The sequence below is a fragment of the Lolium perenne genome, chromosome 2 (assembly GCF_019359855.2).
Source record: "Lolium perenne isolate Kyuss_39 chromosome 2, Kyuss_2.0, whole genome shotgun sequence".
NCBI classification, from domain to species: Eukaryota; Viridiplantae; Streptophyta; class Magnoliopsida; order Poales; family Poaceae; genus Lolium; species Lolium perenne.
Window position 1 is genome coordinate 39,977,986 of NC_067245.2, and position 23,708 is coordinate 40,001,693.

A 23,708-nucleotide genomic window follows, 5' to 3' on the forward strand; every position below is an offset into this window, starting at 1 on the left:
TGAATTGCTCTATGTGAAACCTTAACCCTGGTCTATTTACATGATTGAACACAACCCCCTTAACAGGAGATCGAGTCCGCCACCTCGAAGTGCCACCACCGTCCAGGGCCGCTGCCCCGGTGTCCGCTGCCCTGGACCACATAGCCATGCGCCCCACCGCCGAGAACCCGTCGCACCGCAAAGGCCAAGAGATCTAAGGCGAAGGTAATGACACATCTGTCACCGTCGCCCACTCCCAATGGAGCTTAGGTTTTCACCCGGAGAACTTGAAGCCACTCGCGTCGGCCGGGGTGGGAAGCAAATGAATTTTTCATGAGGTATGACTTAATGTTTTTTCTATTTGATTACTATACAAGATTTATATCGAATCAACTTCTATAAGATATGTTCCTATGAATCAAACAATTTATATAGACTTTTTTTCTATAAAATTTCTACACAATTCCTATATTTTTTTGCAGGACATGCCGAGGAGATACATACAAGGAAGAAACGGGCGAGGGACGAACTCCCCCGTAGAGTTCAGGTTCCTTCGAAGGGAAGCTGGTGTGGGCCCCACCGCAGCCGTGCCGTGGGACCCAACCCGACCCACCCTCCTAAAAGCCCTCTTCTCTCTCTCCCTCCCGTCCGTCGTCTCCGCCTCTCCGCCCCCCCTCCCCAAACCCTCGCTCGCCTCGCCCGCGAGCGCGAGAGCCCGCTCCGGCACGGGAGCCACGGCGCGGCCCGCCTTGCCTCGCGCCGGAGAGATCAAACGCGCTCCTCCCCCGTCTCCCCAGTCGGCGGCGGCGTCCAGTCGCCCCCTCCGGCCGCCGCAGATCCCAAAAACCCTAAGCCCTGGCGCGGTAGGGTTTCGTCCGCGCATCCCAGCGGGGGCTCGCCCGCCCCGCCATGGCGCCCATCAACAGCTCCAACATGGAGCTGCACTCGCAGAAGCTCCTCGAGCCCGACCTACGTACGCCCACCCTCCTATTTACCCTGCTTTTTTTTTTATTTTTTTTTCTCGCGAGCCCAATTCTGTACCCGTGTTTGTCCGACGAGTTCTCGATCTTACTCCGGGGCGGATTGTCTCTTCAGCATTTCAAGTTGGGGTTTTTTCAGTTTCTCTCCGAGACTAGTAGTGTTCACCACCGATATCTGTAGAATATACACCAATTCTCTCTCATTCGCAAAAAAACGAGAATTTATACTATTTCCAGGTTTTCAACTGACGCGACTGGACTATAGTTCGCATGTGCATTGTTTCCCTTCTGGTTGATTTGCTTGTCTGTACATTTATCTACCGTATCTGTTAAACAGTGCATTTTTTTAGTGTCAGATTTCTCTCTTGTCCCGTGCCTGGAACTGAATGAAGCTTTTCCATGTTTATTTATTATTCCAGCATGTATTTCTCCATTGTAGAATCTTTTTAGCAGCAAATTCTCAAGTTCCTGTCGCAATACATTATAAAGGAAACTTTTCCAATTGCAAATTTAAAACCATAGCATTTGCTCCGGGTTGGTGATTCTTTTGGCTCAATGGCCCTTCGACTAATCACCGTCTCGACTATTTTGCAGCTGTGCAAGTCCGGCTACAGCTTGTGATGGAAGTCCGGGACAGCCTGGAGATGACGCACACTCCGGACTACCTCAACTTCCTCCGTTGCTACTTCAGGGCCTTCTCGGCCATCCTGAGCACCTTCACCACGCCACAGGGCACAGAAAATGCCGAGCACAAGCTGCGCAACGTCGTGATCGAGATCCTCAACAGGCTTCCGCACAGCGAGGTGCTCCGGCCCTTCGTGCAGGACCTGCTCAAGCTCTCTCTCCGTGTGCTCACGCAGGACAACGAGGACAACGCCCTTCTGGCCATCCGAATCGTGTTCGACCTTCTGCGCAACTTCCGCCCTACCGTCGAGGCGGAGGTGCAGCCGTTCCTTGACTTCGTTGTTGCGATATACCGCAACTTCAAGTTCACCGTCAAGCACTTCTTCGATAACCCCAATGCCACTGCCAATGTTGTCGCTCCCGTCCCGAACCAGCATTTGGACTCCATTGGTGATGCCCCAGGCATGTTGGCGGTGCCGGGCGGTGGGCAGCTCAACCCGAGCGCGCAGTCATTCAAGATTGTTACCGAGAGCCCTCTTGTGGTGATGTTCCTCTTTCAGTTGTACGCTAAGCTTGTGCAGACAAATATCCCCTTCTTGCTGCCACTCATGGTGGAGGCAATCGCTGAAAGCGGGCCAGACAAGGTGCCACCTCACCTGAAGACGCCCTTTGTTGAATTGAAGGGTGCACAAGTCAAGGTAGGGCGGAGTTATTCAACTTTTTTTACCTTGTCTGGGGAACATTCTAATGGATTGATCGTTTCTGCTGCAGACATTGTCGTTCCTGACGTACCTGCTAAAAAGCAATGCTGATTATATAAAGCCATATGAGAACAGTATATGCAGCAGTATTGTAAAGTTGCTTGTTACATGTCCTGCAGACTCGGTTTCCATAAGAAAGGTTGGTATGACTTGCTAACTCTGTAGTTAGGTGCAGCATTATGCATTGTTTTAAGCATTTTCATTTATGGAATTCCAGGAGCTCCTAGTTGGTCTGAAGCAAGTCCTCAACACCGAATACAGGCGTGGGCTGTATCCCTTGATTGACACACTTCTCGATGAAAGGTACATACATTATTTTACTTTTTCTTGTACTGTTCACATCCAGGATTTGTTTAGTTATGAATGTGGGCTTGCTATGTGCAATCTGATTCAGGACTAATTTTGCAGCACTTCACTTCTTGAATGCTCACTACCAAATTTCTTTCTACTCCTTCCGACCCAAATTAATTGTCGTATTGCCTAAATCTATCTATGTTCATTGAATCTGCGTCAACTCATTTGGATCAGAGGTAGTACGATTTTTAAACGAGGAGGCAAGATGGTTTACCATCCGGTGTGCTAGCTGTCGATCTGATGTCATAACTTATGCCCACTTTTTCTTTTGGTGTTTCCTTGAAGTTACTTTTGGAAGGCTCAATGTTTCTAGACAAGGTCAAATGAGCTCCTTGTTATTGAAGTCAAGGGTAATGCAAAGCAGTTGGAAACAAAATACCTATGAAAAATCAGCCCTCCCCTTGATTTGGATTGTTTTGAACCCATCAATTTTAGTTTGTAGAAAGTCGCTGTAAAGCTGTAAATAGAGAAATACCATATCGACCAAGCTGTTAATGAGGCACAACGTGTTAAGCTGACCATTTTCTTGTTTTCTTATGATTGCTGTGTTACACAACTCAACTGGGCACATGGTGTTCTGATAATTTTTGTCTCGTTATAGATATTCCACCACGCATGCTATACTCTTAGTTTTGTGCAAAATTTAACACTTGATTTCATGTCTGCCAGGGTTTTGGTTGGGACAGGGCGAGTTTGTATCGAGACATTAAGGCCGCTTGCTTACACTCTTCTCGCAGAGTTGGTGCATTATGTCCGAGGAGACCTTTCCCTTCCACTGGTTGATCTTATTCTTTAACTCTAGCATGCCAATCTTGTTAACCCAATATCTTTTTTTCAAAGATCATAAATTCCACTTTGCTCGGTCAGAATTTCTGTAGTTTCATTGTTCAGATCCTAGAGAGAAAACTTTATCTTGTTTGCTGATTGCAAACACCATCAATATAATCATGACATGTCTTAAACAATTAGTCGCCATTCTCGGTGCTTTGTCAGATTTTTTTTTGCCAACTGTCAGATATTTTTCTGTAGTCTATTATCTTGTTTGCTTATTGCAAACACCATCAATATAATCATGACATGTCTTAAACAAGCGCCATTCTAGGTGCTTTGTCAGATTTTTTTTGCTAACTGTGATTCAGATACTATACTTTTGCTGATTCATCAAAGACTATGCATGTATCTTTGAGAGCAAACTTCTGCTTTGTTCTACCATATGCATGACCTAGTTTTGGGGATGTTTATACTAAAGTAGCAACTTCACTGTTTTGCAGTTGTCACGGATCATCTATTTGTTCTCTCGGAATATGCATGATTCTTCGTTGACTCTCGTAATTCATACAACGTCTGCTCGTCTAATGCTTAATCTGGTATGCGTACTATTCTTCATTTTCGTATAAACAATGAACAATTGCATTTACCAACATTTCAAATCATCCTGGCTGCCAGAGGCAGGCGCCAGTGAGCTTTACATTGGCCTGGGATGGGTGGAAGGGGGGAGGGGGGGGATAGTGGGTTAAGACTGTGATGTCATTGCCATTGCTACGTTGGTTCCACTATATCGGATTAGCAGATATAGCAAAACCCTTGAGTTTGAGCTTGATCATGGCTTTGCTGCCCCCTAGCCAGCATGGCAAGGATATCAGGAAACATGATGGTTGCATGCCAGCAAACCACCCCTATGAAGTCTCCTCTCTCCCTATTGTTCTGTGTTGTGGTAGTGCCTTCTGCTGGGAGGGGAAGATAATAAAACCAAAGGCTCTAACATGGGTGGATATTTCCAGCAAGCACACCTGCTAGAATTTTGTGTTATTTCTTTTCCCGATGCCTTTTTCCTTCTCTTTGTTCCAGATACGCCATCCTAAATTTATTATGTACCTTACATTTTACATTGGGTAAACTTGGATGCTGCTATGTATCCTAACTTCCTACTACACACGATGATTCTACGCAATTAGGCACCCTGGCTCTCCAGAGTCGATATGACTTGCAGGAGTGCCGAGGCAAACTAGGGATTTACAAATGGATTAATGTTTCGATTTGGTATAGGTTTTATACTTCTGTTGATTTCTTCCTTCTTTAATGCAAATATTTTTGATAATAATGAACCTTGTGCAAAAACATAAAGCTAAGCAGTTAGTTATAGCAAAAGCATTTGTAAACTGCTGTTTTTTCTGGTGCCTCTGCAGGTTGAGCCCATATATGAAAAAGGTGTTGACCAGCAAAGCATGGATGAAGCACGAGTACTGTTGGTAAGAATTGTGGGTTCTTAACGGTACACATCAATTACTTCTTAGCTAACACTTGCCAATCACCAGGGGCGCATATTGGATGCATTTGTTGGAAAATTTAGGACCCTGAAGCACACGATTCCTCAGGTATATGGGAAAGTTTAGGACCTTTGCTCAATCCATTGGCACATTTTGTACACACATGGCCACATGCGTTACATACTGCAATTATTCAAATTGTAAAACTACAGCACAGAGTTATAGAACCTAGGGAACAAAATGTGGGGCTTGTATAATCTTTTTCAATGCTGTTATGTTTCAACACGATGTGGGTAGTTCTGTTCAGTTGAGTCCATGCAGAGTCGATGTACGGTGGATCATGACATGGCTGCATTTATTTCTAAGGAAACACATGTATGGTTGCGTTGACAGTCCAGTCCCTCTAATTATTTAGTACTTAATTTATTTTGTATAGGTGGAGTAGATAAATATATATATTGCACAACTAAAATTCATAGTATATCAATGGTGCAGTTTTTTCCTTATTGTGACACACACAATGGAATTCTACTTTTCTTCTGGAACCTCCAAGGCCAAACTAAGTGCAGGCCTTAGTGTGTTCCAGTAAAACAATGACACATAGTGTTTTGAGATCTCAGTTATCCTTATTGTATTTCCTTTGCTAGCCTTTGGCATGATAGATTATTCCCTGACGTCACTGCCTACCCACATGATATATGTAATTGAAAATGTAATGGTAAATTCATGTTATGTGCTTACTAATATGTGTATCTCGTGATCAACTTTTGAGCCATAGTACTTAAATTGGGTTTCAAGCTCCCAGTAATTTGTTTGTTAATAGCTTTAAACAGAAATGTTGCTAATTTCTGTTTCAGCTTTATACTGTGTTACCTTACTCTTGTTCTCTCTAGTTGCTTGAAGAAGTTGAGGAAGGGAAGGAGCGTCCAAATTTGAGAATGAAGCTTGAAGTCCCATTACAGGTGTGTTTTATGTGATTTTTTTGGGTTATGTGTAAGACTTCTGCGATTGTTGTCATTCGCCAAAAGCTAGATCTGCCTCTTTCCTCATGCAATACATGTTACATGACCTTGGTTGAATCGAGTAGGTTGTTTAACCACTGAGTCCTCGAGGTCAAATATCTGAAATAAGAAAAGACTTTGTATTAGTTGATCATGCTGGATGTGATGTACACCACACATTGTGGCCAACTTCTTGCTGCTAATGATAGTGTCAAACATAAGATGTGAGATAAAGCTATGGTTTCGTACCTGTAACTAAGGGTCACAATCTTGTAATATGTGTTTTCGAGGTTACTAGTTATCAGGGTGAAGGGGTGCATGGGCACCTTTGTCGTTCTGTTGTTTTTTTCCTTTCACTCCCCTATAAGGGACATCCTTATATGAACACGGGGCAATGTGGTAACATTGCTCTATAGACAATTGTTTTGAACAGTGAAATATGTGATGTGCATAAAAGTTATCCTTTCGTCCATTCAACAAATCTTCTGAATTGTGATGTTTTTAAATGATAATAAACCCTGAAAAGAATAACACCCTCTAACTCCAACTGTTAATTTATACGATGGTAGTGCCAAGTGTTGAGTTCCAAAGATTTCTACAGCCAAATCATCGTAATTGCTCCATCATATGCATCTAGCATGTCTTCCAGTCTGTTATAAGCTTAAATTCGTTCAAAATAGTAAAAAACATGACGAGGTCTTAGTTGTAACCTGGCTAATTCTGATTCGATTGCTGTTTCTATTTGTACTGAGGGTTTATTAAACCATTTTGACATTATTTTTGCAGACTGTGTTGAATTTGCAACCACCCTTGGAGTATACGAAGGAGATTAATGATTACAAAAGTCTGATAAGGACACTCGTAATGGGTACGCATTGTTTGTTATACAGTATTCACGCTATTCAAAGTTTTAAGCGGTTACATACATGTTGTGGGTAGACATCTGAACTGCTACCAATTTCATATTAAACACACACCAGGAATGAAGACAATAATTTGGAGTATAACCCATGCTCATTGGCCACGTCCACAGGTATTATGGACTTCCTGAGTTGTTGGATAGTAATTTTGTCCATTTATCACTTTCTTTGCTCCTCAATTTCTTATATCCTATCATGTGTTGTGCAGCAACAAAGTCAACAATCTTCTAATATAGCAGCTCAACCCTTTAGGGGACTGCGGGAGGATGAGGTCCTTCACTCTTTCTGAGTCTTTCTTCCTCTTGGTTTGACTGAGCTCTGCTGCTAATAAATCTTGATCATATTCTAGGTGCGGAAGACTTCCGGTGTTCTTAAATCAGGGGTTCACTGTTTAGCTCTTTTTAAGGAAAAAGACGAAGAGAGGGATATACTGCAATGTTTTTCACAAATGCTATCTATAATGGAGGCTCGTGATATAATGGATATGTTTTCCTTTTGCATGCCAGACCTCTTTGAGTGCATGATAACCAACAACCAGCTTTTACACATATTTTCCACCCTTCTGCAATCTCCAAAGGTTCTCCGACCCTTCACAGACGTATTGATTAATTTCCTTGTCAGCTCGAAGCTTGATGCTCTGAAGCAGCCAGATTCACCTGCAGCAAAGCTTGTCCTGCAACTCTTCCGCTTCTTGTTCATTGCTGCAGCAAAGGCTCCAGAAAGCTGTGAACGCACTCTTCAGCCACATGTGCCAGTAATAATGGAAGTTTGCATGAAGAGTGCCGCCGAAGTTGAGAAACCTCTTGGTTACATGCACCTTCTCCGTAGCATGTTCCGTGCATTGAACAGTGCTAAATTTGATTTGTTAATGCGTGACCTTATTCCATCTCTTCAACCTTGCCTCAATATGTTGCTATCGATGCTTGATGGGCCAACTAGTGAAGATATGCGGGGCTTGATTCTGGAGCTTTGCCTGATATTACCTGCCCGTTTGAGTTCGTTGCTACCTCACATTCCTCGTTTGATGAAACCTCTCGTTCTTGCTCTGAAAGGAAGCGATGATCTTGTGAGCTTAGCACTTTCTACACTTGAATTTTGGATTGATAGCCTTAACCCTGATTTTCTGGAACCTAGCATGGCCAGTTTAATGTCTGAGGTCACTCTTGCTTTATGGTCTCACTTAAGGCCTCTTCCCTACAAATGGGGTACAAAGTCCTTGGAACTTTTAGGTAAGCTAGGGGGGCGAAACAGGCGATTTCTGAAGGAGCCCCTGGCACTTGAATGCAAGGAAAATCCGGAACATGGACTTCGTTTAGTTCTGACTTTTGAGCCTGCGACACCATTTTTAGTTCCTCTGGACAGATGCATACACTTCGCTGTTGGTGCTGTTATGCAAAGCAGTGGCATGGAAGCTTTCTACAGAAAGCAGGCTCTTCAGTTTATTCGCGTATGCTTGAATTCTTTGTTAAATCTGAGGGAAAATGTACCTGGTGAGGGTGTGGGCCCTGGAGTTCTTGGGCACCTGCTTATATCTTCATTAGATCCGTCGAGGCGTCGGAACGATGCTTCAGATATGAAGGTTGGTATATACTATTCAAGACACCCCTCAATACATCCTCTGTATACTCTTGAGCACTGTTGTTACTATATCTGTTGTAAATAATACTCTCAATTCATTGTATTTCCATTTATTTTAGTATAAGTTATTAAGTTGTAAATGGAGAAATTAGTGGTACTGTATCAATGTCCAACATGATAAGTGAAAGAGCATGGGTGTTTTTCTTTTCTCTAAGAGAACGCAGAAGACCTTTGCGTTTATTGCATTGAAAAGATGGATCTTACAAGCCACCTAGGAGGGAATGGTACGAAAAGACAACTAACTAATGTATATCCCAGGGTGTTGTGTTGTTTAATCATTCCTCATATTTACCTGTAACCTAAGTTGCTAAAATGTAGTTAGGTTTTATTTTGACTTGACATTGGAAGTCACTTGATAAGCCAATATGGCAAATTTTTAATCAACATATTGAGTTAGTGATTTCTACTGAACTAACCTAAAAGTGAAGGCATCTTCATTCTTTGGATTATAGTGACCTTGATGATCTTTAGTTTCCTCTCTTACTCTAATGTAAGGATCCCTGCATTGTGGGTAAGTAGACACAGTTGATTTGGATTCCATGCAAGATCTGGACTTCCGATTGTAGTAACTAACCACAGCTAGGTGTCATCACACTAGCAATGCACACGCACATCTTTTAGTTTTTTTTTCAGATATGTTGATCACTTGCCCCTTATGTTTTTGTGATCCATGTTCACATCAAAATGATTTCATAGGTTCGTGAAATATATTTTGGACTTGGATCAATAGTTTCTTTCTTGCCTCTCTGCTGTAGCCATCTTATGCTTTGGTTACTGGATTGCTTCTTACCGCTGCTTCCCTTTATTTTTATCTGCCTTTTAGGGAGATTTAGGTGTGAAGACAAAGACCCAATTATTGGCAGAGAAATCCGTTTTCAAGGTTTTACTTGTAGCTATCATCGCTGCTAAAGCTGACGCCAGTCTTCAAGATGAGAAGGATGACTTTGTTGTTGATATATGCCGGCATTTTGCTATACTTTTCCATGTTGATTCGTCATCCTCCAACCAATCTGGATTTGTGCAGCCTATTGGTTCGTCCCTCTCATCTGGCATGACAGGATCTAGATCAAGAAACAACACCTCATCTAATCTGCGTGAGTTGGACCCTTTGATATTCTTGGATGCATTAGTTGAAGTGTTATCAAGTGACAACCGTCAACATGCAAAAGCTGCTCTATCTGCTTTGAATACTTTTGCTGAGACACTTATCTTCCTTGCACGAATGAAACACACGGGTGTGCTGAGAGGAGGTCCAAGCACTCCTATGCTAGTTTCTAGTCCATCTTTGAATCCAGTATATTCTCCTCCCCCGAGTGTGCGGGTTGCCGTATTTGAGGAACTATTGCCCCGCTTATTGCACTGTTGTTATGGTAGCACATGGCAAGCTCAGATGGGAGGTGTAATAGGCCTGGGAGCATTGGTTGGTAAAGTGTCTGTGGATACCTTATGCATCTTTCAGGTCAGAGTTGTACGTGGTCTTATATACGTTCTTAAGAGGCTTCCAGTGCATGCAAACAAAGAGCAGGAGGAGACAAACCATGTTCTAACGCAAGTTTTACGGGTAGTAAACAATGCAGATGAAGCAAACAGTGAACCCCGCCGACAAAGTTTCCAGGGCGTTGTCGAATTTCTTGCTCTTGAGCTGTTTAACCCCAACGCTTCAATTGTTGTGAGAAAGAATGTGCAGGCATGCTTATCACTGCTTGCAAGTAGGACTGGCAGTGAAGTCTCTGAATTGCTCGAGCCTCTCTATCTACCATTGCTTCAGCCTCTGATTTCACGGCCTTTGCGTTCGAAGAATGTTGAGCAACAGGTTTCCTTTTGCTCCTAACTTTTTACTCATCCAGACTAAACTTGTACAGTCTCCCAATTGATGCATTTTTTTCTTCTCTTTCCGTCTCAGGTGGGTACTGTTACAGCTCTGAATTTCTGTCTAGCTCTGAGACCACCTCTTCTAAAGTTGTCACCCGAGCTTGTCAATTTTTTGCAAGAAGCACTGCAAATTGCGGAGGCTGATGAAACAGTATGGGTTACCAAGCTGATGAATGCAAAAATAGTCATGACCTGGAACAAACTAAGAACTGCATGCATTGAACTGCTCTGTACCGCGATGGCTTGGGGAGATCTGAAAGCTCCAAATCACAGCGACTTGCGGGCAAAGATAATCTCAATGTTCTTCAAGTCTCTAACATGTAGGACAACTGAGATTGTCAGTGTAGCCAAGGAGGGACTTCGTCAGGTGACTTTTGGATGCACTTATGTTTTGTTGTATTGACATCTTGCTGTGTAATTTCAGTTTTTTTTCCCTTTTCCTTTGCCATCTTCTGTTACTTTGCTAATAACTAGTCCAAAATATTTTTTGCACGTGGCATGTGCTCACTTGTAATTGCATTTGTAGGTTGTGCAACAGCAGAGGATGCCAAAAGATCTTTTACAGAGCAGCTTAAGGCCCATCTTAGTGAACTTAGCACAGACAAGGAGTCTCACCATGCCGTTACTGCAAGGATTGGCCCGTCTTCTTGAATTGCTGTCAAACTGGTTTAATGTGACATTGGGTGCAAAGTTATTGGATCACTTGAAAAAATGGCTAGAGCCAGAAAAACTTGCTCAGAGTCAAAAATCTTGGAAAGCTGGAGATGAGCCAAAAATAGCTGCAGGTGACGTATCTTTATGACATATTCATTTGTTCTTCCATTCATTTTTCTCCATATAGGATATTGTGTGTGGAATGAACTGCATGTCAGACGTCACTCCACATTTATAAATTACATTTATCGCACAACAATAGGTTACAAGGCCTCACTAGATTTGTCAGTTACTGAGTTGTGACATGGTATGATTTTGGATTAATACATGAACATATAGTCATATATAGACAGCTATAATCTGCAGCAGGAGATGATTGTTTTGTTGGAAAATAGTGACCTGGTTTGGAACCATTCTTGTATTGTTTGGCTAACTTCTTTTTGCCTCATTTCAGACTTTCTTATTTTCTTGGTAGTTGATCTGATCTGATCTTATGTTAATTTATTTTTCTTTGCTTGGGCAGCTATGATCGAGCTTTTTCACCTTCTCCCCCCTGCGGCGAGCAAGTTCTTGGATGAACTTGTCACCTTGGTAATTGATTTGGAGAAGGCACTTCCTGAGGATCAATTCTATAGTGAGATCAATAGCCCTTATCGTGCTCCACTCTCCAAGTTTTTGAACCGCTACGCTGTGGAGGCGGTTGACTATTTTCTTGCTCGATTGAGCCATCCCAAGTATTTCAGAAGGTAGACACTTTGGCAGATCATGTGTTTATCAATGATGTTTGTGTAACAATGTGAAGCTTTAACTCATGGATACACAAAACTTGGTTCTCCTAAACCAGAAATCTTTGTTTTGGGAAAAGAATTATTTGACGTTTTTGTACACACGTTTCGAGTATGCGAGGTAACAGAAAAACAATACAAAGAATTGCACAAACTCATCGTAAGAGAAAACTTACTTCTACCTCTGTCCATAAATAGACGTCTGAGATTTGTCTAAATCTGGATATATCTAGACGCTGTTCAGTGTCTAGATACATCCAGATTTAGACAAACCTCACACATCTATTTATGGACTGAGGGAGTAATATAGATACATATAAATTTAGACAAACCTGCGACATCCTTTTCGGGACAGAGGGAGTATTAAAATTTCTTTCTAACATGTAAATGCTTTTTTAATAGTTAGATTGTTGTTACCTGCTTGTCCTATTTTCATTGCTTTAGTTGTATTCCATAGCTGGATGCCTTCTTGTCGCCTTTAAGTTATATAACGGAAGACATATGCGCAAGCCTTTGGTTCTGTCACACTATTGACTTCGAAATGCACCTCTTGCTCATGCCATTACCATAGAATTAATCAGCTATATCTTGTCGGAAAATTGATTATTCTTCCTTTTTTTGAAATTCAGATTTATGTACATTATCTGCTCCGATACTGGTGAATTACGGGATGAACTTGCAAAGTCACCTCAAAAGATACTTTCTAGTGCCTTTTCACAGTTTTACTCTCAGAGTGAAACAGCTTCTGCTCAACTACCTTCCTTGGGACCTGCTAATGAACTATTGTCCTCGGTAAAGGATGAAGGAACTGGAGCTACAATTGATAGTTTTACAGGCCAATCTTCATCAAACATGGTTACTGATAGTTATTTTAATGGATTAGAGCTTATCTCAACCCTCGTGAAATTGATGCCTGAGTGGCTTCGTGATAACCGGGTTGTCTTTGACACGTTGTTGCTTGCTTGGAAATCACCTGCCAGAATTGCTCGCCTGCAGAATGAGCAAGAATTGAGTTTACCCCAGGTATTTGTTTTCATTTTCTAGTTGCTCCTTTGATGCCCTTGTACATTGCTCATGTACAACATCTTTGATGTTTTGAATTTGTGCCATATTCATATTGACAAAAATGTATTAGTTGCCTTTCCTGTTTTATAACCTTTCTTAATTTTCTGCTTTGTGCATGACTTATCTTTTTTTCTTGTGCTCTTGCTTCTGTCCTCTGTAGCACATGATAGCTAGCAATCAAGCTGGAAACATTTCTGGATATCTGTATTTTCTTTTCAAATGTTAGTTTAGTTTTGGATCTCTTTTTGCACTCTTTAAGTACCATGTTCAATTTATCCACGCGAAACAAATCTGTCACATGTTCTATGCTCTATATAGGTTTTAAAGACGCACACTTTTGGTAATTTTGTGCTCGGTAGGTAACTAGGTATTATTATTGTAGTATTATATACTTCGTAAATGCTACTTCAGCACTCTGCCAGTGTAGCAGTTTGATAAACCTAAACATTTAGTACTATCAAATGGAACTATTGCTGGTTTGTGCATTATTTGAAATTCTGAATAATCTCTTCCACTGGAGCAGTTACGCACTCCTACATACTTTTTCTTAATTGAAGTGAAAATTATTTCTGTTTATGAATTATCTGAATACTCTCTTGCATTGAGCACTTATTCACTCCTATGCACATACTTTCTCTTAATTGAAGTTTTTTTGAAAGCCTAGAAGATTTTTTAAGGTTTGGTAGTCGAGTCCTGTTGACAAGATACACAAATGATATATGTCTTTTACTCCTTCGCATGATATATAGCACAGTGCTGTGGTTAATATTTTGACTTACTATGGCTAGTTAACATATTGCATATTTTCCACTTCACACTTTTCTATCCAGATATTGGTTTTAATTTTTTTGCATTCTGACCAGGTGATGGAAAGCAAACGGCTCATAAAATGCTTCCTGAATTACCTAAGGCACGACCGTACTGAAGTTGGTGCACTCTTTGATATGCTATCAATATTCTTGTACCGTAGCCGAATAGATTATAGCTTTCTGAAGGAATTTTATGTCATAGAGGTAACACCATTTCTTGTTTCTAAATTGTGGAAGTCCTTTTCTTGTATTTTTTGAGTGCTTTCTGTTTCTTATCTCGTTTACATGTCGCATTTAGGTTGCCGAAGGATATGCTCCAGATTTGAAGAAAACTATTCTGAGCCACTTTCTGAACATATTCCAACTAAAACAGTATGGGCAAGATCATTTGGTTGTTGCTATGCAGATCCTTATCCTTCCAATGCTAGCTCATTCTTTCCAAAACGGTCAAAGTTGGGAAGTTGTTGATCCTTCTATAGTTAAAATTATTGTTGACAAGCTTCTCGATCCCCCGGAAGAGGTGAACTATACACCACAACATCTTGATACATGGCAAGTTTTCTTTTTTTCCTTCATGAGGGTAATGGGATCTTTTCTTCATGTGTCTAGGTCAGTGCTGAATATGATGAGCCTTTAAGGATAGAACTCCTTCAGCTTGCCACATTACTTCTGAAGTATCTTCAGAATGACCTTGTTCACCATCGAAAGGAACTCATAAAGTTCGGCTGGAACCATCTTAAACGTGAAGATAATTCCAGCAAACAGTGGGCCTTTGTAAATGTTTGCCATTTCTTAGAGGCGTATCAAGCCCCTGAAAAGATAATTCTACAGGTATTGTTAAGTGTTAACATAAAATTTTGATGTATAATTATGCATTGTTGCCGACTTGTTATATCCGTAGTGTGACCTATTCTTTTGCTCAGGTTTTTATTGCTCTATTACGGACATGCCAACCAGAAAATAAGTTGCTAGTGAAGCAAGCTCTTGATATTCTCATGCCTGCTCTTCCTAGACGACTCCCTCCTGGGGACACTCGCATGCCAATATGGATCAGATATACAAAGAAAATCCTCGTGGAGGAAGGCCATTCTATTCCCAACATGATTCACATATTCCAGCTTATTGTTCGCCATGCAGAACTTTTCTATAGTTGCAGAGCCCATTTTGTTCCCCAGATGGTCAACTCTCTTAGTCGTCTTGGGTTACCATACAACACAACTGCAGAAAACCGGCGTCTTGCAATTGAACTTGCTGGACTGGTAGTGGCGTGGGAAAGACAGAGACAGAGTGAGATGAAAGTAGTTCAGGAAAGTGAGAACCAGAACCAGATTGTTGATATGCTTAGCCCTACTGTTATTGGCGGTGATCCAAAACGCTCTTCAGATGTTCCCATGTTTGCTGATGATCTGAGTAAGAGGGTGAAGGTTGAACAAGGCTTACAACCTCTCGGTGTGATGTCACCTGGTGGGGCATCTATACCTAATATTGAAACGCCAGGATCTTCTGGGCAACCAGACGAGGAGTATAAACCTAATGCTGCAATGGAGGAGATGATAATTACTTTCCTTATAAGGGTGATTATCTTTTTGGTTTTACTTTTTATGCTTTATAAGTAATGCACTGAGTTGCACCACTAGATTAACTAGTGTTAAAATAATAATTTCTCTTCTAAATGTGTCTAAGATATACTTGTCATATTTAATTGCTGTATGCTTGTGTTTGGAGCATATATCACAATTATATACCTGTGACCTTTTCCATTAGGGAAAGCACAACTACTCATTTGGATTGCACTGGTGGACTGTTAAGGCATTTGTGTTAGCTGGTTCATCCTTCTTGTGTCATATAATGCTTTCCGTAACAATCTGCATGTCCACACTGCAAGTTACATTGCGTCTTTGGTTTGAAGTAGTGGATGGATACTCATATAAAATTCATTGATTTGGAGAATAGGTGTCACTGGTGATTGAACCCAAGGAAAAGGAATCTACTTCGATGTACAAGCAAGCTCTTGATCTACTGACGCAAGCTTTGGAAGTTTGGCCAAATGCCAATGTTAAATTCAATTATCTCGAGAAACTGCTTGGGAATCTTACACCCTCCCAGTCCAAGGACCCTGCAACAGCCCTTGCACAGGGTCTTGATGTTATGAACAAAGTTTTGGAAAAACAACCCCGTCTCTTCATCCGAAATAACATCAATCATATTTCTCAAGTAAGTTACTTCAGAATTATCCCCCTTGACAAGGTCTTTGTCAGATTCCTATTTTTGATGTGATCTAGATAGATATATTATATTTGATATGTTCTGTAAATTCTTGTACGTAGATACTGGAACCTTGCTTCAATAACAAGATGCTGGATGCTGGAAAGTCTCTTTGTTCCTTGTTAAAGATGGTATTCAGTGCTTTTCCACTTGAAGCAGCTACGACACCGCAAGAAATAAAAACGCTGTATCGAAGTGTTCAGGATCTCATTCAGAAGCATCTTGCTGCTGTGACAACTCCACAGATATCACTTGAACCTAGCAATGCCAACTCCATCATAAGCTTTGCACTGTTTGTCCTCAATGCACTTGCAGAAGTGCAAAAGAATTTCATTGATCCTTTTATTGGCTTGCTTCTTCGTGTCTTGCAACGGCTTGCACGTGATATGGGATCTACTGCTGGCAGTGTCCGACAAGTATGTTTACATAATTTTGTTATCTTCTTTACCTTGCGTAATGTATTGAGTATACACCAACACATTTTGCTGCAAGCAATCTGCATCTTTTATCTCTTGTACTTCAGTTTTCACTTATTATCTATTACTCTTATGGCCGTAGGGAATCTCAGCATTATTAATTAATTTGAAGTACGATACTTATCTAGAGTGAAGCATAGATCACTTCCGACTTTATTGTCCAGCAAACTTTGTCTCGTTGCGCACATCAGCAAACATGATTGGCTATTTGTCACTGTACTCGTAAATATCAATTCTACAGACAGTCTCATGGTCTTAGCTTCCACTTGGTCCCTTATCTTTCTTTAAGATGCTTTTTTAATTACCTCTCCTTTCTACGTTAGGATTACCAATTTAATGATTAAATATGTTTTTTTTTTGTTTAAATATGCGGTTTGATTCACATCTCATGCATAAAACTTCTGACAAGACCCATTCACACCATGGTTTATTACCCTGAAAATTGACGTCTCAATACTTTTAGGGACAGAGGCCAGAAATGGATTCAGCTGTTAGCTCTCGTCCTACTGTGGATTCTACTGTCGTATCTAACATGAAGACTGTCCTAAGTCTCATAAGTGAGAGGGTGATGGGCTCTTCTGAGTACAGACGAAATATGGGAGTAATACTTCAAACACTTCTTTCAGAGAGAGGCACCGATTCCAGCGTTCTTCTATGCATACTAGACATGATAAAAACTTGGATTGAAGATGATTACAGTCTTTCATTATCTGCTGGCTCTGTTAATTCGCTCAACCCAAAGGAAATAGTAACTTATCTTCAGAAGTTATCATTGGTTGACAGGAAAAGTTTCCCCTCATCTGCACAAGAAGAATGGGATGCAAAATATCTGGAACTTCTGTATTCACTTTGTGGTGATTCAACCAAGTAAGAACCTCTCTATGCAGCGAGTTTTTATTAGTAGTTTTGGTCTCCTTTTGATAATTTTTTGCTCCTGCAGATATCCATTGGCTTCCAGGCAAGAGTATTTTCATAAGGTTGAGAGACAGCACATGCTTGGATTTAGGGCTAAAGATCCAGAAATGAGGAAGCGGTTCTTTAGGCTTTACCATGACTATGTGGGAAAGACATTATTTGCTAGACTGCAGTTTATAATACATACCCAGGACTGGGAAGCAGTGAGCGATGTTTTCTGGTTGAAGCAAGGCTTGGATCTCATCTTAGCTATATTAGTTGAAAATGAGCCAATTACACTTGCCTCAAATTCTGCTCGACTTCCCCCGCTTACGGTAGGGGGCCCAGTTCCAGATCGCATTATCATGCCACAGCAGGGTCCCGATGCGCATGAAAGCTTGGATGGCACTTCCCTGTCATTCGATTCTCTGACGACGAGGCATTCTCAGTTCTTAAATGAAGCAAGCAAGCTTGTGGTAAATGCCTGCCTTTTAGGATAATCTGGATTAGGCTCTGTTTATTTAACCTTTTTTTGTCAGCTGTCACACTTTGTTCGTAGGTTTACTTTTTGCTGCATGTAAGATGTCTTTGTCGTAAATTTGATCCATGTCTTAAGTCTTTGTTATTCGTAATGCAGGTGGCAGATGTCATGGCTCCGTTGAAGGAACTTGCTTTTGCTGATCCCAATGTTGCATATCATTTGTGGGTTCTTGTCTTCCCAATTGTTTGGGTTACCTTACACAAAGAAGAACAAGTTGCGCTAGCCAAGCCAATAATTGCACTCTTATCAAAAGACTACCATAAGAGGCAGCAGGGATGCAGGCCTAATGTAGCCCAAGCACTTCTTGAAGGTCTTCATTTGAGCCATCCTCAACCACGGATGCCTAGTGAGCTTATCAAATATATCGGAAAAACTTGCAATGCCTGGCATACTTCAATTGCATTACTTGAGAGTCATATGCTGCTTATGAATGAGGCTAAATGCTCCGAGTCATTGGCTGAGTTATATAGGCTTCTGAACGAAGATGACATGAGGTATGGATTATGGAAGAGAAGATCAATCACTGCAGAAACTAGAGCTGGGCTGTCACTTGTTCAACATGGATATTGGCAGCAGGCGCAAACCCTCTTTTACCAGGCAATGATCAAAGCAACTCAGGGCACTTACAATAATACTGTCCCAAAGGCTGAAATGTGTCTTTGGGAAGAACAGTGGTTGTCGTGTGCAACTCAATTAGGTCAGTGGGAAGTATTGGCTGATTTTGGAAAAGGTGTGGAGAATTATGACATTCTTTTAGACTGCCTCTGGAAGGTACCTGACTGGGCATATATGAAGGAGAATGTAATTCCGAAAGCTCAAGTAGAAGAGACACCAAAGTTACGTCTGATTCAAGCATTTTTCACTCTTCATGACAAAGGTACAAATGGTGTTGGAGAGGCTGAGAACCTCGTCAGCAAAGGTGTTGAACTTGCACTTGAACATTGGTGGCAGTTACCTGAAATGTCTGTCCAGTCCCGAATACCTCCGCTGCAGCAGTTTCAGCAGTTGGTTGAAGTGAAAGAATCCTCTAAAATACTTCTTGACATTGCAAATGGGAACAAACCAGCTTCCGGGAGCTCTGGTGCCAATTCAAATAACCAGAATACATTTGCTGATCTCAAGGATATCCTTGAAACATGGAGACTTCGGACTCCTAACGATTGGGACAGTACGACTATTTGGTATGACCTCCTCCAGTGGAGGAATGAAATGTACAATTCGGTAATAGATGCGTTCAAGGATTTTGGCCAAACAAACCCTCAACTTCATCATCTTGGTTACCGAGACAAGGCATGGAATGTTAACAAGCTTGCTCATATCACTCGCAAGCACGGTCTTCCTGATGTTTGTGTTACTATACTTGATAAGATGTATGGGCATGCTACCATGGAAGTCCAGGTCTGTCTCTACCATGATTTTTTTTATTTAATGCACATTCCTCCATCCAATGTCTTCTCATTTTACAAGTTGGCGTTTTGATCTTATTGCAGGAAGCATTTGTGAAGATATGCGAACAAGCTAAGGCATACTTAAATATGAAAGGCGAACTAGTCAGTGGTCTTAACTTGATCAATAATACGAATTTGGAATTTTTCCCTGTGAAAAATAAAGCAGAAATATTTCGTCTGAAAGGTGACTTTATGTTAAAAATGAATGACTGCGAGAATGCGAATGTTGCCTATTCAAATGCGATCACCCTTTTTAAGCATTTGCCAAAAGGGTGGATTAGCTGGGGAAATTATTGTGACATGGTATGGTTTTATCTCTATGTTTGCAACGCAACTTCTGTTTCCAAATTTTTCGAGTATAATTACGACTGTTTTGCTTTTTGCAGGTTTTCAAAGAAACAAATGAAGAGGTTTGGCTTGAGTATGCTGCAAGCTGTTTTTTCCAAGGCATCAAATATGGAGTTCCGAACTCAAGGAGTCATCTAGCTCGAATTCTTTATCTCCTCAGCTTTGATACACAGAATGAACCAGTGGGAAGAGCTTTAGATAAATATCTTGAGCAGCTGCCCCATTGGGTTTGGCTTTCATGGATCCCTCAGTTATTGCTATCATTACAGAGAAGTGAAGCTCAACACTGCAAATTGGTTTTGCTGAAGATAGCTCAAGTTTATCCACAGGTAAAACAATATTTTTTTGGATATTTGAACTTAAAAAATCCAACTTGTTCCTGGATGTACATGGCTGACATTTGTTCATGCAGGCCTTGTATTATTGGCTTCGTACATACTTGATGGAGCGGCGTGATGTTGCTACTAAAACTGAAATGGGAAGAAATATGTTAGCTCAGCAGCGAATGCAGCAAGCTATGTTGGCAAACAATGCTGCCAATAACGTCGGTGGTAATTTGGCTTCTGACAACCAGGTTCATCAGGCCGCCCAATCAGGTGGTGGTACAGGTCCTCATGAGGGGGGCAACCTCCAAGGACAAGAGTTGGACAGATCTGCTGTCGAAGGTGGTACAAGTACTGGCCATGATCAAGGTCAACAGAGCTCAACTGGGGCAGAGGGATCACAAATTGCATTAAGACGTAACAATGGACTTGGATGGGTAACTTCTGCAGCAAGTGCATTTGATGCTGCAAAGGACATAATGGAAGCTCTTAGGAGCAAGCATACCAATCTAGCCAACGAACTTGAGGTAAGAAACAACATAGTTTATTTACGGTTGGAAACTGTAGCAATGAGAATGAAGCTATTCATATCAACGTACATATCTCAAAAGCGTGTTAGAGGAAATGTTTTTGTGCTGTTTGCATATTTGTGAGGAGTATGTTAAACAAAGCCACCCTTCAGAAGGGATAGAAAAACTGTGATGACAATGGTGAACTTGAGAAATTTCAATGAGAATTAAGGATCACTTCTAAGCTTGTCTAGTGCTTGAAACTTTGATGTTGTGCACACTGCTTTATAATCTTTTTTTTTGCAATATACACTGCTTATAATCTAATTTCATTTCATGCTTGTTTCAGCTTTTACTGTCTGAAATTGGATCAAGATTTGTTACTCTCCCTGAGGAAAGACTTCTTGCTGTGGTTAATGCGCTGCTTCATCGCTGCTACAAGTACCCAACTGCAACAACAGGCGAGGTTCCACAGTCTCTCAAGAAGGAGCTTTCGGGTGTATGCAGAGCTTGCTTTTCACAAGATGCTGTTAACAAGCACGTTGATTTTGTCAAGGAGTACAAGCAAGATTTTGAGCGTGACCTGGACCCAGATAGTGCTACTACATTTCCGGCAACCCTTGCTGAACTTACTGAGAGATTGAAGCACTGGAAGAATGTTCTGCAGAGTAATGTTGAGGACAGGTTCCCTGCTATATTAAAGCTAGAGGAAGAAAGTAAAATACTTAGGGATTTTCATGTTGTTGACGTAGAACTCCCAGGGCAGTACTTCACGGATCAGGTTGGTCACTGTTAATTCTCTGCACTGAAATATATCACTCATGATTGTGCAGCATCAAATGTGATGTCCCACATTCTCTTTGAAGTATTACGCTTTCTCATGGGTTCTTGGCTGTACTTATACTTCGCGTTTCTTCTGCAGGAGGTTGCGCCTGACCACACTGTCAAATTGGACAGAGTTGGACCAGACATACCAATTGTCCGGAGGCATGGTAGTAGCTTCCGACGCCTGACACTTATCGGTTCTGATGGTTCACAGCGCCATTTTATTGTTCAGACATCATTGACTCCGAATGCTCGTAGTGATGAAAGAATGCTGCAGCTATTCCGTGTACTAAATAAAATGTTTGACAAACACAAGGAATCTAGACGTCGCCATCTAGCTATCCATACCCCAATAATTATTCCTGTTTGGTCTCAGGTGAAGTAATTCCCCCATTATTCTTTACCTGATAATAATCTGTTCTCCTGAATTTTTTGGTTTCAGGGTAGTAGATGATGAATTTGGCTTGACATACATAACCTTTTTTATTATTCAGGTTCGGATGGTAGAGGATGATTTAATGTACAGCACTTTCCTTGAGGTTTATGAAATTAACTGTGCACGACATAACAGAGAAGCTGATTCACCTATAACAATTTTCAAAGAGCAGCTAAATCAAGCCATCTCAGGGCAGGTCTCTCCTGAACAAGTGGTGGAACTACGTTTGCAAGCATACAGTGAAATTACTAAAAATATCGTCAATGATAATATCTTCTCCCAGTACATGCACAAGATACTGCCAACTGGCAACCACCTCTGGACTTTCAAGAAACAGTTTGCAATCCAAGTGGCTCTGTCCTGCTTCATGTCATACATGTTGCAGATTGGTGGCAGGGCTCCTAACAAAATTCTGTTTGCTAAAAATACTGGAAAAATCTTTCAGACTGACTTTCATCCAGGTATTCTTATGTACATTTAACTTCTTTCTTCTAATAGTTACAATTCCCAATCTTTGTAAATGAGGCACATGGAATTTTATGGTTACTCACATTTGTTTTTTTCTTTTTCTGTAGCTTATGATCCAAATGGATTGATTGAGTTCAACGAGCTAGTACCATTTAGGCTGACACGCAACATGCAAGCTTTCTTCTCAAATTTTGGCGTCGAAGGCCTTATTGTTTCTGCCATGTGCTCTGCTGCCCAGTCTGTCGTTTCACCTAAAGTGAGTTTCCCCACCAGCATGCTTGTTCATTTGAGTAAATAGAATCTTTTTGACTGTAATCCTGTTTTGGCACCAATTATGCTTAAACATTACTTATCGGGTGCATCTATTTAGTTTCCTTGCATGTGCAACATACTGAAATAGTTGATTTATGATTTTCAGCAAAGCCAACACATATGGCATCATTTGGCTATGTTCTTCCGTGACGAACTTTTATCTTGGTCATGGCGAAGGCCACTTGGCATTCCCTCTGTTCCAGTTGCTGCTGGTATGATCAACCCATTGGATTTCCAGCAAAAGGTGGTAAACAATGTTGAACACGTCATCAACCGTATCAAGTCAATATCACCGCATTATCTTGCTGATGAGGTACGCAGTTTCGAGATGTTGTGTGCATTGTACTTTTTTTTGAAGAAATATCTGTTTGGGTTATCATCAGTGGGGATTGGCTCAGCCATTACACTTCTTAAGCTAGCGTGCCATCAGTAGAGGTAGTTGTTCCTTCTGTTTGAAATGAAAAGGACAGATTTCATTTTTGGGCATATAGACCAGAGTTTCTGTATGGGTGATGTTATAATTTGAGGGAACGCCGTCATGGGTATTTTTATCAGCAATCAAATAGTAGTTACATGAACTTTTGGTTTCACACATTTTCAGTTTTTCCTGTCGCTGGCTGCAGTAGATGACAATTTATGTTTGTGTTTACATACTGCGGTTTGGCTGATATGTAATATACATTTAATATGTGCAATCTCTTGACCATTTTCTCTTGGTATTTCAGGAGGAGAACACAACAGAACCGCCTCAGTCTGTCCAAAGAGGCGTTACAGATCTAGTGGAAGCTGCGTTATCTTCGAGGAACTTGTGCATGATGGATCCGACGTGGCACCCGTGGTTCTGAGAGATGCTCACATTTTGTAGCCTGACAAGCAACTGGAGTGTCTTAGTTTCTCATGTGAATATAACCTTATTTAGCAACACCTAGCGAGCTTGTATCGTGTAGATAAGAAGAATTGCGTTTCTTAGCTCTGTTTACTGGTATGACGTAATATGATTGTATTGACTTAGATGGAGAGCATGAATGCAGTAGCTTAGCAGTACCATGGTAACATTTTAAAGTCGAGACATGAGATCCTGAAAAAAGGAGGTTCAAGAATTGATTGGCTCGTTTTTTTGTCATGGGTGTGGCAGACGAGTGCTCAGGAAGGAT

The 23,708-nt window shown here is 41.2% G+C and overlaps 1 protein-coding gene across 1 annotated transcript; it reads left to right on the top strand.

Moving 5' to 3' along the window:
- Positions 1–627: 627 nt before the first annotated feature.
- On the top strand, positions 628–23,677 carry LOC127331877 (uncharacterized). Its single transcript, XM_051358100.2, has 36 exons — positions 628–952; positions 1,554–2,281; positions 2,355–2,483; positions 2,562–2,647; positions 3,368–3,476; positions 3,970–4,065; positions 4,885–4,947; positions 5,014–5,073; positions 5,859–5,927; positions 6,753–6,834; positions 6,947–6,999; positions 7,095–7,157; positions 7,236–8,465; positions 9,348–10,337; positions 10,428–10,763; positions 10,923–11,181; positions 11,574–11,796; positions 12,465–12,858; positions 13,764–13,913; positions 14,008–14,229; positions 14,319–14,540; positions 14,633–15,283; positions 15,663–15,923; positions 16,037–16,390; positions 16,914–17,317; positions 17,391–17,820; positions 17,982–19,283; positions 19,376–19,636; positions 19,720–20,010; positions 20,094–20,531; positions 20,863–21,294; positions 21,436–21,714; positions 21,833–22,235; positions 22,350–22,498; positions 22,661–22,867; positions 23,280–23,677. The coding sequence occupies exons 1-36, from the start codon at positions 889–891 to the stop codon at positions 23,397–23,399; spliced, it is 11,610 nt and encodes a 3,869-aa protein (XP_051214060.1). The 5' UTR covers positions 628–888; the 3' UTR covers positions 23,400–23,677.
- Positions 23,678–23,708: the final 31 nt, after the last annotated feature.

Bases quoted from the DNA above. Each gene is read 5' to 3' on its own strand.
- LOC127331877 (XM_051358100.2), top strand. From the start codon at position 889: ATGGCGCCCATCAACAGCTCCAACATGGAGCTGCACTCGCAGAAGCTC. The intron at 14,541-14,632 runs GTATTGTTAAGT...TCTTTTGCTCAG, and splicing joins CTGAAAAGATAATTCTACAG to GTTTTTATTGCTCTATTACG. The intron at 19,284-19,375 runs GTCTGTCTCTAC...ATCTTATTGCAG, and splicing joins ATGCTACCATGGAAGTCCAG to GAAGCATTTGTGAAGATATG.